The sequence below is a fragment of the Limulus polyphemus genome, unplaced genomic scaffold (genome assembly GCF_000517525.1).
Source record: "Limulus polyphemus unplaced genomic scaffold, Limulus_polyphemus-2.1.2 Scaffold4243, whole genome shotgun sequence".
Classification (NCBI taxonomy): domain Eukaryota; kingdom Metazoa; phylum Arthropoda; class Merostomata; order Xiphosura; family Limulidae; genus Limulus; species Limulus polyphemus.
In genome coordinates, this window is record NW_013669853.1 from 20,721 (window position 1) to 33,966 (window position 13,246).

Below are 13,246 nucleotides of genomic sequence, written 5' to 3' on the forward strand. Positions count from 1 at the left end.
GTTGATTTTTACCATTGGCTACGGAAACTAAGAAGTAACTGTCTTGGCCTAATAACGGCGCCTGGCAACAACAGTAAAACGCTTAGAAATGGCAGACTCATCCTCCGCAAATGGAAGTCTACAAAACTCTGCGTGACGACATCACCCGAAGCTTGCTCGTCGGTTCCCGCTCCAAAAGGCACCAATTCAGAGCAAGCTTGTGACGACAATATGACGTTTAATTTTCGGAAAACTTCGGATGCACTCACTACCATATATGGGGAATGTTGGCGTAAAGCCGAAAGATGATAATTCGTTAAAGGCACGTGTTCAGAAAGAGATTATTTGGCATTCCAAAACCTCTATACACCGATCGAAGCTCTTATAATACAAATATCATGTTAATAATTTATTATTTAGTCTCTATACTGCATACTTCAGGCACAACGATGTAAGATATGTACAGGAAGGAAAGACAGCGAGTCTGTGTACGTGCACTGCGTAAACAAAAACTTGAATAAATGCCAATTTTCTTTAGCCGTAACGTCATTTTGACGTTTCTACGTAGGTAGATAGAGTTTGCTCTTATTGGTTGATTAGTAAGTTCCGGTTGCCATATATGGAAGAGACACGCGGTGGCCTTCATTCATGAGGCTTGTTTCATTCAGCTGACGTATAACAAAGTACACTCAGAGACGAGGTTAGCAGCAGTGAGAGCTGAGCTTTCCACATGATAGGAGGTCGAATGGTAAACTCTTGCTTTCAATGTTAATGTCAAGGAAGAAGTAACCTGCTGACAAATGACCCCACGATAACTGACAATAAACAACCGTGTCTTTTGGAAATAGGTTCTTGGCCGCGGGGCGCGTGCCGGTGTCTCTCACTTGTGCCACTGTGGAGGTTTCTACGGGAAACCCGTAACGATCTTTAGCATGATTATGGACGCACTTGACATCCTTTCCCGTACAGTGCTGAACGATCACAGTTTTAATCAAAACTTTGAAAGTTACAAGCTTTTCTTTTCACCGTCGGTCCATACATACGACAGAACGTGCCAGTTTAATACCGAGACGGGCACGGACTCTTCGCGTGAATCCCCCGGTTCTTTCTGTGAGGCGATGCCGGACGCTCCTGACGATATTTTCAATACTACAAACTTCGTCCCCACTGAAGAACAAGCATTATACACTTACTCTACTTCAGGTAAGATGATATTCCACGTCAACTCTCTCTCTCTCTCTCTCTCTCAGAAATGTTATGTTCTGACCTTGTCTTGAAATGTTTAATCTTAAGAGTTTAAAGTGTATTACACTTTTTTCTTCCCGTGTCAGTTGCTATTCTGCTTAAGTCGGTCTTTTTCTTCTTACTAAATAGGGTATTTTCTAAATAAAATTATTGAATGAAAGGTAGTTGTCCTTCTTACACCATTCAAAGAAGAAACAGGTGGTTGAGACATCACGTCTTGCCCATTAATAACAGAGAAAGGACGTGGGTGTTAACTTGATCAGAAAAACTTTTCTGGCCCATATATATGTGTGTGTGTGTGTGTGTTTTAAGACTGATCGTGGATAATTTCTGGTGAAAACCTCCTCAATTAACGTACAGTTAACTTTATCTTGGGATGTGAGAAGACGCCTGCTAGGCCTGCCTGATTTACAGCTTCCCCGCGTAGTTCCGCTCCAACACGATAAAAAACGGTGACGCGAGAGAGTATTGACGTTTTCAATCTAGTGCGCAGTCTCAGAATATAAATTTGTTTGTTTGATAGAGAGACGTGTAAATGAAAACCGAAGAAAACGTAAGACCATAACTACAAGTCAATATCCTTAATATCTTAATCTCTCAATTTTTGTTAGTGTAATGTACGTTACACTTTTTACCGAGTAAACACTATTGTTGCACCTCTAGTGTCGATCTCGCGAACTAATCGTGATGACAACCACTGTACAGTGAGGGGAGGAGTTTACCGCTAAGCAAGTAGAGGAGGGGAAAGTAAATCAACAATGTTCTTGCCTAGTATGTATTCTTTCTCTGGGCCAAAGAAAGAAAGATTTCGTGTTCCCACCAGTCAATGGGGTTTGTACCTTTACAATACAGTTGGGCTACTGTGTAAACATCTTGTTTAGAATCTCATGAGATTGAAATAAATTTGGTTAAGAAGTGAAGTATAATGCTAAACGCGAAGATAAGCACCAAAAATATCCCATTTTAGGACTAAAATGAAAACAATATCATATGGAAGATTTTAATTAACCTATTAGTGTTACACTGTTACTGTTCAAGACTCAGGTTGTGCGAAACAAAAGCTAATACTCTATTGGACATTATACTTATGGATGTAAATTACTTGTGGTCTTTAAACAGTCGACAATAGACCTGTAAAGAGTCTTGAATAGTCTTTCTTAATACGTAAGCAATGACATACAAATTCAAAAACAAAAACTAATTCAACTACCAATTTTTTTTTTTTGCAACACCTAAACAGCCACATATTATATGGTTCTTATTAATACCATAAACCAGTATACCGTATTGTTGATATTTTACTGTTTTACAAGTACTATTACAACTGGAACTTACATCATTGTTCTTAATACAATAATAACACCAACTGTATTGTTGTTATTAGTATAATAATGTCACATTGTGCTCTTGTTCATAATTGCATAATGACACTACAAAAATACTCTTATTTTAACACCATAATAACATCACATACTGCTATTTTTTGTAGTAACATAATAACGCCACAGTAGACTCTTGTCCTTAATCCCGTAATAACGTCATATTGCGTTGTTGTTGATAAAATCACAGTTAAGTCACATTGGGCTGTTGTTAGTAATAGAATAGTATCACCACTTTGGGCTGTTGTTAGTAATGGAATAGTAAAGTAACATTGGGATGTTGATAGTAATAGAATAGTAACGTAACATTGAGATGTTGTTGGTAATAGAATAGTAAAGTAACATTGGGATGTTGATAGTAATAGAATAGTAACGTAACATTGGGATGTTGTTGGTAATAGAATAGTAACGTAACATTGAGATGTTGTTGGTAATAGAACAGTATCACCACTTTGGGCTGTTGTTAGTAATGGAATAGCAACGTAACATTGGGATGTTGATAGTAATAGAATAGTAAAGTAACATTGGGATGTTGTTGGTAATAGAATAGTAAAGTAACATTGGGATGTTGTTGGTAATAGAATAGTATCATCACATTCGCTAATTCGGAGGAACGATAAATTAAACTCGCGGTAAAAATACATTCTATGATAACCAATGATAATAATATCTTTATTTTAACACCCATACATTTTTTTAAAAAAACCTTCCTTTATTTCTTCAAATTAACTAAAAAGAATTTGCATACTGATCCGAACTTATGCTGAGAAAAATGGAACAAGGCAGAATTTCTTTTTTTTATATTGATATATGTTTGAAACATACTACATTTTAATTTAACAACTCAAAATTCTTTGAAAATATTTTCCGTTTTATTTAGGACTACTTTAGATGTAACAAGCTAGCAGATAACAAGCTAGCACTCCGTTATAGATCCTTACTGTGCCGCCTGTGCGAGGTCAAGCGCTTTGTCAAATCAAGGCCGATAGGTCACGAAGAGAAACAAAATATGATAGTATAAATGCTAAAGCGTTGTTTGAAGGTAAATAAAAGTTATAATGATGATGTTATACTACATATCCAGTGTAGTGTTGTTGTTGTTTTTTAAAGAACTATGGTTTCAGTTTTCTCCTTCCAAAAAATGGATATGCTATTATTATTTGTGTAAGCCTTTCTTCCGGTAGGTGAAGCATTCATCTCACAAGCACATTCGTACAAAGACGGGCCGAGCGTGGTTCAGTGGCTAGCGAGCTGGATTGTTGATTTGAGGATCCAATGTTAGCGTCCCATTACCGCACTTTGAGGTTGTGAGAAACATTCAAACCCACTATTATATCGAACAAGCTTACACCAAGAGCTGATACGTGGATGCTATTAATTAGCTGTCTTCCCTCTAGTCTATCAGTTCAAAATTAGGGACGGCTAGCACAGATAACCCTTTAGTAGCTTTGCATGAATCATCGAAAACAAACATACAAGTTCGCATTGGATGTTCGAATTTCTTTTTGAATATGTGACTACTGGGATTACTATCTTTAAAGTCAAGGTAGAAAATAGACCCACGTTTCCTACAGTAAATGATTAGAAAACCTTCTAACATTGTAGGACAGAGTGTCATGCTTCAAATTGCTATAGTTATAGTGCAGACGAGCTTAACAGAAGTTATTAAAAAGTGTTTCTTGAGTTTATCTACTCAAGGTTACCCTGATTAACGAATTGTATTGCTCATAGAGGAAAAATGGATTGTTATATCAACAACAACAACAACAACAAAAAGAGTCTGATTGTCATACTAAATATTATTCTTTATTCTGTTACAGTGATTTTTTTCGTGCTGTTTACAACATCTTAAGATAAATAAAGCACAATACATGACTACATTATTTTCTTAATCTGGTTGCAGCACAAATTTTTAATTTAATGTTAGGTTAACTCAATGATGATACATATCACCACTATAAACTTACCAGTGTTGTTTTTCAGTGATATACCCATTAACTTATTTGAGGAATGAAATCAAGCTTACCACGTGTATAGTCAATGTTCAAAGTTGGTTTCAAACCCAAATGAGCAGATAAATGTGCACAAGTTTGTTCCGGTAATTACGTTACATTCAAAGCTAAGCTCAGTTGGCGTTGAGTGGTCGGCTGTTATTACTTCTATGTACTGAATATATGAGAAAATTATGAATATGAATGTTATTTGTCGAACGCTTAAATATCATGATTTAAAAATATAAGGTGATAGTTCGACATCGTTTGACAAAACCTTCAGAATTTAATATATCAAGACCGAAACTGGATTTGATACGTGTATGCACGCCATCCAATGGTTAGTGGACGCACTAGGCCACGAGCTCGTGTGCACGAGGGAGGGGTCTTCTAGTGCCAGGTGAGCCATAGGTTGTGAGCACATACTGTAATTATCCTCTCAGAGTTCGGGATTGGTTAATGAGTGTTTTTGCCGAATTTACGGGCTTTTCTCAAGAAGCTATCCACATTTGGACGTCGACTCCTAAAATTGCCTCACGATGTTAGTTATACGGCCGATACCCGAAATGCCACATTCGCGCCGTCCTACTCTCCCGGCTCGATTTAGGGAGACAACCGGCCCGTGTTTGGAAATCCCGCCGAACCTGTGACTGCAGAATTATACCTTATCTCACTCAGTGTCCCGCGGCTTCCATGGGCTAGTTGAATGCATGTAGCGACAACTTTCGCCGATCTAATGGTAGGAACTAAGATTCGATATCTTATTAGTGTTAATTCTCCCTGAAAACGTTGTATAATGACACTGAACAACGCCCACTGGAAAGAACTAGAAAGCTTCTAAACATTTTGTGACAAGTAAACTTACAATCTATGTTTTTAAATACTTTATTTGTTAGTTACGTAGTTATAACCTCTCAGAGTTTTTCATATCCGTAAGTTCTCGAATACGAGAATCTAAACCTTTATTTTACAAAAGTCTGTGTGTATCAGCTTATAATCCTGATCCTCCTATGTCATCCCCATGTGGTCCTATGAACGGACACGTCAGCTAATACCTTAATACTTTGTGACGTGACAATATTTAACTGTAGGATAAATGTTGACAATATATGTACGTAGGTTAACTATTAAAACTACACACGTATGTTTGTTTCAGAATTTTCATGTAAAGTACACAAGGGACTATCTATTCATAAAAATCATACCGTTTGCACAAGGCTAGCCATGCCGTGTAGTTGATACCGATCTTCGTGGCATACACTTTACAGCTCTAGACATTTCCCAAATCGAACTCGCGGTCGTCCTTCTAAGTGTCAAATACTCAATAACCACTGACTCAAGAAGGTGTGAGCGCGTATCCCTCCCTAAATTGGTAAACTAGAGGGAAGGCAATTTAATGAAGTAAACCCAAAGTAACTCATATCTGACCGAATATTGGGATCTAGCCATAACTTTAATCGCATTCACTGTCGCAAAATATGGAGGGCATTTTAATGGGAACGAACCACAAACAATGAGCACTCAAGTCAACAGTTTGAGCATGTTAACCAATAATACATACGTGTAAAGTGCAACTTGCTGATAACAGTTTCTGATCATTGTTCTTATATGTCAAGAATACGTTGTTAGAAATAACCTCGTAGGTGTGTTCTATTTTCTCAAGTTAAAATTAAAATACCATGTAACGTTTCTTGATGCAACGAAAGTTTTTAGTACAAGTATTATGTCAATAGATATAAACAGTTGACCTTACTTATTTCGGACGGCTAAACATGCACGTCCATCATCTGAATTGACATAATATTTGTATTAAGATCTTTCGTTGCATCAAGAATCGTTGCATGGTGATTTAATTCTTATATATTACGCATTGTTTAAACCAGTGGTTCAAAAACTCTTTAGTCTGAGGCTCCCTTGCTGTGAATAAAAAGTTTGAGCCCAACCTGTAATTTTAGTATGGTTAGTGAAAAACAGTGCCGTTGTAAAAATAATAACATTTTCTTTCGACGTACTGTATCATTTAATTAGTTCTACATAAATTTTATCTGCTTATTGTTTATTTAGAATTAAAATTAATTCAGCATCTTTGTTTTTGGCCCATTTTTTGGCGGCCTTCCCAGAAAAAGCTTCACGGTCCCCAGATGGGCCATGGCTCCCACTTTGGAAAACACTGGTTTAAACTATTAGTACGCTCGACATACGTTTTACAAGCAATTATCAAACGTTACCCGAAATAAAGTATTTAACATTTTGGACAAATAACCTAAATATTATCGTATTTAAGGTGAGTTTTGTAATTAGCAGTTTTGTTTGTTTTTAGTCAATCCAAAAGAGAGCTTCTTTTTAAGATTTCGTAAGAACACGCAGGAACAGATATATACATTATTTAAGTAATCTTCATATAAATTTCTTCTTTTCTGTTTAACTTTAAAATTTATCCTAATTGAATAATATCAGCTAAGACTTAAAACCAAATTTTGATACGTTTTATATTCGAGGTCTCAAGAAATTCTCCAGATCACTGGAGGATAATCTACAATCAAATGTTCCTGCTTTAGAACCGTATTTTAAAGCATTTAAATAGGGTATGAATAACAACTGTTACAAAAAGCGTACGATTTTAGCAATGCTATAGAACATAGAAGACGCTACGTTCGATTTTTACGTTTAATCTCATGACCCTTGATACTGCGCATAACTCAAGTGCGTGCATGCGTGTGTGACGTTACATCGCGGTGAGACTTAAAAGGATGTTTGGAGAGATATGGCTGCTGTACTCAAAGTACTGCGAACAGCTGCCAAACTTGGTCTTTGTCTTTGGAGTAAATCTCTACATTTTCATTATGGCTTGTACACACACACACACACCGAGCTCCTAATGCTAATATTCTGTACAAGAAGTATATAACTCTGGTTTGGAGTTTCCACATTATTTACACATGTACAAAAACGTTCGTTGCGACAGTTTACTGACTGATGCATTATTGTGATTGGTTCCCGTTCTGTTGCGTACGTAGCTTAGCGCAGGTTGAGTATTAACAGCAAATTCTGTAGTTTTATTTTAAATATACGAAGTTGAAAACACCACAGAGATCTAATAGTAATATTTTTCTTTCCACAGCCGAAACGGTGGTCCCTTCTACCAATAAGTCTGAACAAGGGATGTACCCCACTACCTCCCCTCAGCAAACCAGTACAACACAGAGAATTACGTATCGCCGTGCCGCCCCAACAGCCACGTCCCCTACCCATCAAGGAGCCCAGGGACAGATGGGAGGGTGGCTGGATCCCGAAAAAACCTCCGACTTTACACCTTTCCTAAATATACTCAGTCAGACTGCAGTTCCAGTCTCCTCACCAACACCACCTGGTCCAGGCCTTGGGACTCCTTCACCTGCACCATCTTCCCATTTCTCAGCTTCGCCCAGCCCCAGCACCTTTGAAACAGTCAGTGCCCCACCCCCGCCTTCTCTAGAAGTAATGGTTCAAGAGCACTTTTTCATTAGTCCTCAGGGACAAGAGCTACTACAGTTTGACACCAGCGGTGAGGGGCTCACCATGAGACAACCTCCAATGTACAGTAGTTGCGCTGGTCCTGAAGGGAACGTCGCAGCTCTTGTGGCGGCTACTGGGGGAATACCCCCACAGTCCATGATCGCCCAGCCAGGGATGGAACTAGTGCCCACATCAGGACAAAAATACCATTTGTCCAGTTCGTGCTTTAACGCTCCTGATTATGGAACTTTGACTGCTCTCCAACTCGGGGCAGGCCCTTCTAATGTGGTACCCAAACAGGAGCCAGTCTCTGAGAGTGGTTTCCTAACCGGGCCGGGCCCAGGGCTGGCAGATTACAACCAGGCTACTAGCAAAGGGCATGAGATCCTGAACCAGGCGTATCAGACCAGTCCGATGCCTTTCAAGCTGATTCCGGTAAAGCCACGCAAGTACCCCAACAGGCCAAGTAAGACACCAGTCCACGAACGGCCTTACGCCTGTCCTGTCGATGCTTGCGACCGACGGTTCTCTCGCAGTGATGAACTGACCCGCCATATCCGGATCCACACTGGACAAAAACCATTCCAGTGTCGAATCTGTATGAGATCATTCAGTAGAAGTGACCATCTGACCACGCACATCCGCACTCATACAGGTGAGAAGCCGTTTTCCTGTGATATGTGCGGGCGTAGATTTGCTCGTAGCGACGAGAAGAAGAGACACGCCAAGGTTCATTTGAAGCAGAAACAAAAGCGATCAGCGACTCAGAACCAGGCTAGCGAGGGTCCGAGTAGCACTATGTCTGTTTCTCAGAATAATCCCTCCACCAGTGCGGTTCCTAGCAGTTCTTTCTGTACGTCAGAAGGTGTGTCAGTGACTACCACTGCCCTGCAGTAAGCTTGACCACGATAGTGTCATCGTCAAACGAACGATAGGCCTCTTAGGTTTATTTACAGCAGTGCTCATTATAATGATCAATCTGTTCACTGTTTGCAGCCTAGAACAATAGTGGTACTAATAATTGTGAAAAACAGATGTAAAAGCTGAGCGAAAGGTGCGAGGGTGTTTTCTCTCTTTCTCTCTCTCTCTCTCTCTACTTATATGACTGAGTTATAAAGGTATATAACGTCACAATTCGTGCCTCGGAATTCATCGTTAAGACCAAATTAGATGTGTGTTCGAACAAACGGTGAGCACAGCACAAAATAAAACTGCTGAAGATTATTCGAAATTTGTAAAAAAAAACAACAACAAACAAAACAAAAAACAAACATTTACACCTGTTGCTATAAATGATTACTGCTGTTTAAAATGTTGTTTTAGTAATGAAATAAGATTCTCTTTCTATCTGATGTATATAAGTGCGTTTTATACAATAGAATTAAAAACAAGTGAATTGCAGGAGTACCTCAACTACTTGAAATCAAATTTATCATTGTTTTATCTATATATCACTTCATGCATATCCTTAGTTTCAACCTAAATTTCTAGGCCTAAACTTTAAACTAAAAATGTTATATCTTTATAAAACACCTCTTTATATTTAAGATAGAAAATTTTTAAATAGTTCTTGACTGATAGTATATTTTTCTGATTCTCTTGATCAAATATTTTAATAGTGTTTCCCAGGGCTTTCACCATCTTCAACACATATATATATATATAAACTTTTTTCTAACTTCGAGAGATTCATTCTACTACAACTTCATGAAGTGAAGTTTGACTTAACATTTTACATAAAAATGTAAACTTGATAATTTAAAATAACTATCTTTTAATTAAGCATAGTCGAAAGAATATTTTCAACAGTTGATACCACTCGGTTAATTTCAATTGGTTAATAGGGTTACCTCTCTCCTGTTTATACATTTTAAATAATTTCACACCTATCCTTTCTTAATAATGTATATATGTTTTTACAGAGTAAAGGAACTATTTTAAAGTTGTTCTTTTGACTGTTGATTGAAATTTGTGTTTGGATATGTGACAGATCACTGTTTGTTTCCTATAGATATGTGTAATGCTTAAAATTTTTCTATAAATGTTGATTCTTATAAATTTTGATCTAAGTCCATATTTAGAGTTGTACAGAAATATAACATTTTACTGCTTCACAAAATGAGAATGTTTTACATTTAGAAATGATGATGTTTTGTTGTTGTTTTTTTATGAAAACTGTTATTACTTCTGTGAAACAAGCCATTTCAAAACTACAGAACTATTTTCTACTTTCAAGATGCTTCTGTACCATTTACTTTAACTGTGATTATCAGTTGTGTCGTACAGATCAACCTGAACAACCTTTTGAAGTGCGCACAAAGTCAGTACCTTCATGTTCTGTCTCTAACGGCTATAAGCTATTAATATTTTCTCGGTGAATGCTTAAAAGATGGCATAGCTTGTTTTGTGGTAACTATGGTGTAAATAGTGTAATAATATCTTGACATTTAACTGTTTAGTTATGATTCCAGATATTAACCGTTACAAAATATTATTGTTCAAAGAAGAGGCGAATTGTCTCGCCTAATAGTAGTCACAAACTTGCGTGATTTGATTTGAATATTCTGTTGAATAAGTGAAATTTATTATTGTTGATTATGTATATGTGTATGAACTAGCTTTTTAAAATTTATAATGAATTGATTGTTTAATTATTGTATTAAACACGTGTTGTAAATTTAAATTTCCCTAAGTAATGTTTATTTGTTTGAATTGGCCATATTCTTTTTGATTCTGGCTCTCGGTGATTTAAAAATATTCAGAAAGACTAGTTTTTTGTTTGCTTCTTGTTTTTTTAACAGCATCATATGGGTTTTCTTGTTAAAGTAATGTTCGTTGGTCAATGTTAGTGACATAGTTTTATAACTTAGCACAAAACCCTTTTTTTTCTTCTTCTTTATAAGCAATATCAACTTTCTCGTGAAAGCACTTGCCTGAATCGGTATTTAGGTCGTAGTGGACGACCTGGGAGGGTCGGGAAAACTTTCTCGTGAAAGCACTTGTCTGAATCGGTATTTAGGTCGTAGTGGACGACCTGGGAGGGTCGGGAAAAATTTCTCATGAAATCGGAGTGTCCAAAAAGTAACTTGAAAAAACCGCCCTAAAGTGTGATTTTTGCATTTTTATTCGTCCCGCACGTGGCACAGTAATAACTGTTTTGATATTTATAAAGTACTCCAAGTACGTTTCTCAGATTATAAACAAAGCAAAATAAAACAAACTCATTTGACGACTGCTATTTCAATGTTGTACAATATTGTTTTTTTTTATTTGAAGTTTTTGTGTCTTTGTTTAGATTCTTAAAATGTACTTTTCTCCCCCAAGTTAAAAATTGTTTTTATCATGTGTTTGTTTCAACTTGTCTTGTGCTTTTTAGCGTTATTGTTCATGTGTGCTTTATTCCAATCTCGAGATGTGGTTGTCTCATGTCTTCTTTCAAACAAGAAATTGCTTGTTAAAATAATTCCCGTCTCAAAACTACTCTGAAGGAAGAGTTATGTATTTACTCAAGTTATTGTGCTATTAAAAGATATATATATAGTCTTCACAACTTTTTGTGGTCTGGGTTATTTCTAGTTCCAATCGCTACGTTCTTGTACTTTGTTCTACACGTTACTAAACTCCAAATACATTGGAACAAAAAACAAGTTTATCAGCAAAAAAAATAGAAATTATATATATATGACGAAAAACTGAGCGATATTTACTGCTCTATCATACATAATATTTCGAAGAACAAAACTCCTTAATATGCAATCGTTGAACGTTTTATAAAACCAAAACCTTTTTAATAATATAGTTAGTGGATCTTTCCTTGTGTCTCCCATTTGTTACCTAAAATTAAACCTAAAAAAGCAAAGCTCTGAAAGACTGAAAACACTTTCAATACAAGGAAACAAACAAAATATCACTATAAAGATTAAATAATTCTCAGAATACATTGCTAAACTCTTTTTATTGAATATTTCTAAAAAAAAATTCATTGGTGACTTACGGCTGATTTTACGATAACGTAGTTGGAGTAGTTGGAATGTATTTAATAGCTATTAATACTAAAAAAATCAAAACATTTATTAAAAACATTATTTATACTTATTACATCGTGATTGATTTTTTGTTTGCATAACTCCCCGTTTTGCTAAAAAAACAGTGGAGGTTAAGTTTATTTTTACCTTAAAGAAACTGAAAAAAATTACCTTAAAATTTTCAAGGAATACTTATTAGTAACAAATGGTTTATTTAGTTTAAATTCGGTCATTCTAAATCCTTTATTGCTCATAACAGATTTTCGAGAGTGTATTTTTTATAGAGATTCTTTTAATTAAACTTCTAAACCAAGGGTATACATTTATATAAGTATACTTTGGTTGGACTTTATGAATTTTAACATTTTTTTAAAAGATTGTCTATATAATCTATCCTACCATTTTGATTATTTTATAATTTGTTTAAAGTAACCCTTGGTCACAAGGCTAAAAATACTCGTCATTATATAAATTTCTATGTCCGTCCCAATGCCTTCTACGCAGTAACAAAATTGAACAAACAGGCTTCTTTTTCTCAATGTATTTTTTTCAATAACAAAACCGGGCAAACATATACAGTTCAATGTATTTTACTGCATGTTTTACTCGGTAACGAATTTGGCCAAGCTGACATGTTTTCATATCTTTTTATGTTGCATGTTACAGAACCAGACAAACGGATAGCTTTGGAATCTATTAGATTAATTTTATATAAGCGTTTTTTTTCATGTTCTGTGTAGTATTGAAATCAGGAAAAAATGTATTTTTATGTGCTGTAACGTGTTCTACGTAGAAACGAACATATATCATTTTAAAGCATATCATATGGTAACAAAATCAAACATGCAACATTTTAATGGGTTCTATGGACTAAAACAATTGTGCTAACCTAGTTTTAAAATCAGGCAAACATATATTTTCTTACTTGCTCTGTTCTCTATAATAACAAAACCAGGCAATATAATATTTTTATGTGTTCTGTGTTCTAACGAAAATAGACGCCTTGCCACCTTGAATGTTATTTATCTTAGAAAAAAAAATTTAATGTAATGCAAACTTAAATTCTACTCCAATGAAATTTAACCTTTCCTTCACTTTTCTTCCAGCACATAGTACTTATATTATATGGATA

The 13,246-nt window shown here is 36.0% G+C and overlaps 1 protein-coding gene across 1 annotated transcript; it reads left to right on the top strand.

Annotated features, from left to right (window-relative positions):
* The first annotated feature begins 674 nt into the window (after positions 1 to 674).
* Positions 675 to 11,630, top strand: LOC106470835 (early growth response protein 2-like). Its single transcript, XM_022399472.1, has 2 exons — positions 675 to 1,182; positions 7,716 to 11,630. Exons 1-2 carry the CDS (start codon positions 912 to 914, stop codon positions 8,984 to 8,986), a joined length of 1,542 nt encoding a protein of 513 aa, XP_022255180.1. The 5' UTR covers positions 675 to 911; the 3' UTR covers positions 8,987 to 11,630.
* The last annotated feature ends 1,616 nt before the right edge of the window (positions 11,631 to 13,246 follow it).

What these genes read in the sequence shown, in the direction of transcription:
- LOC106470835 (XM_022399472.1), top strand. Translation starts at nt 912, where the DNA reads ATGATTATGGACGCACTTGACATCCTTTCCCGTACAGTGCTGAACGAT. An exon ending in ATACACTTACTCTACTTCAG is followed by an intron (nt 1,183 to 7,715) that starts GTAAGATGATAT and finishes TTCTTTCCACAG; the next exon opens with CCGAAACGGTGGTCCCTTCT.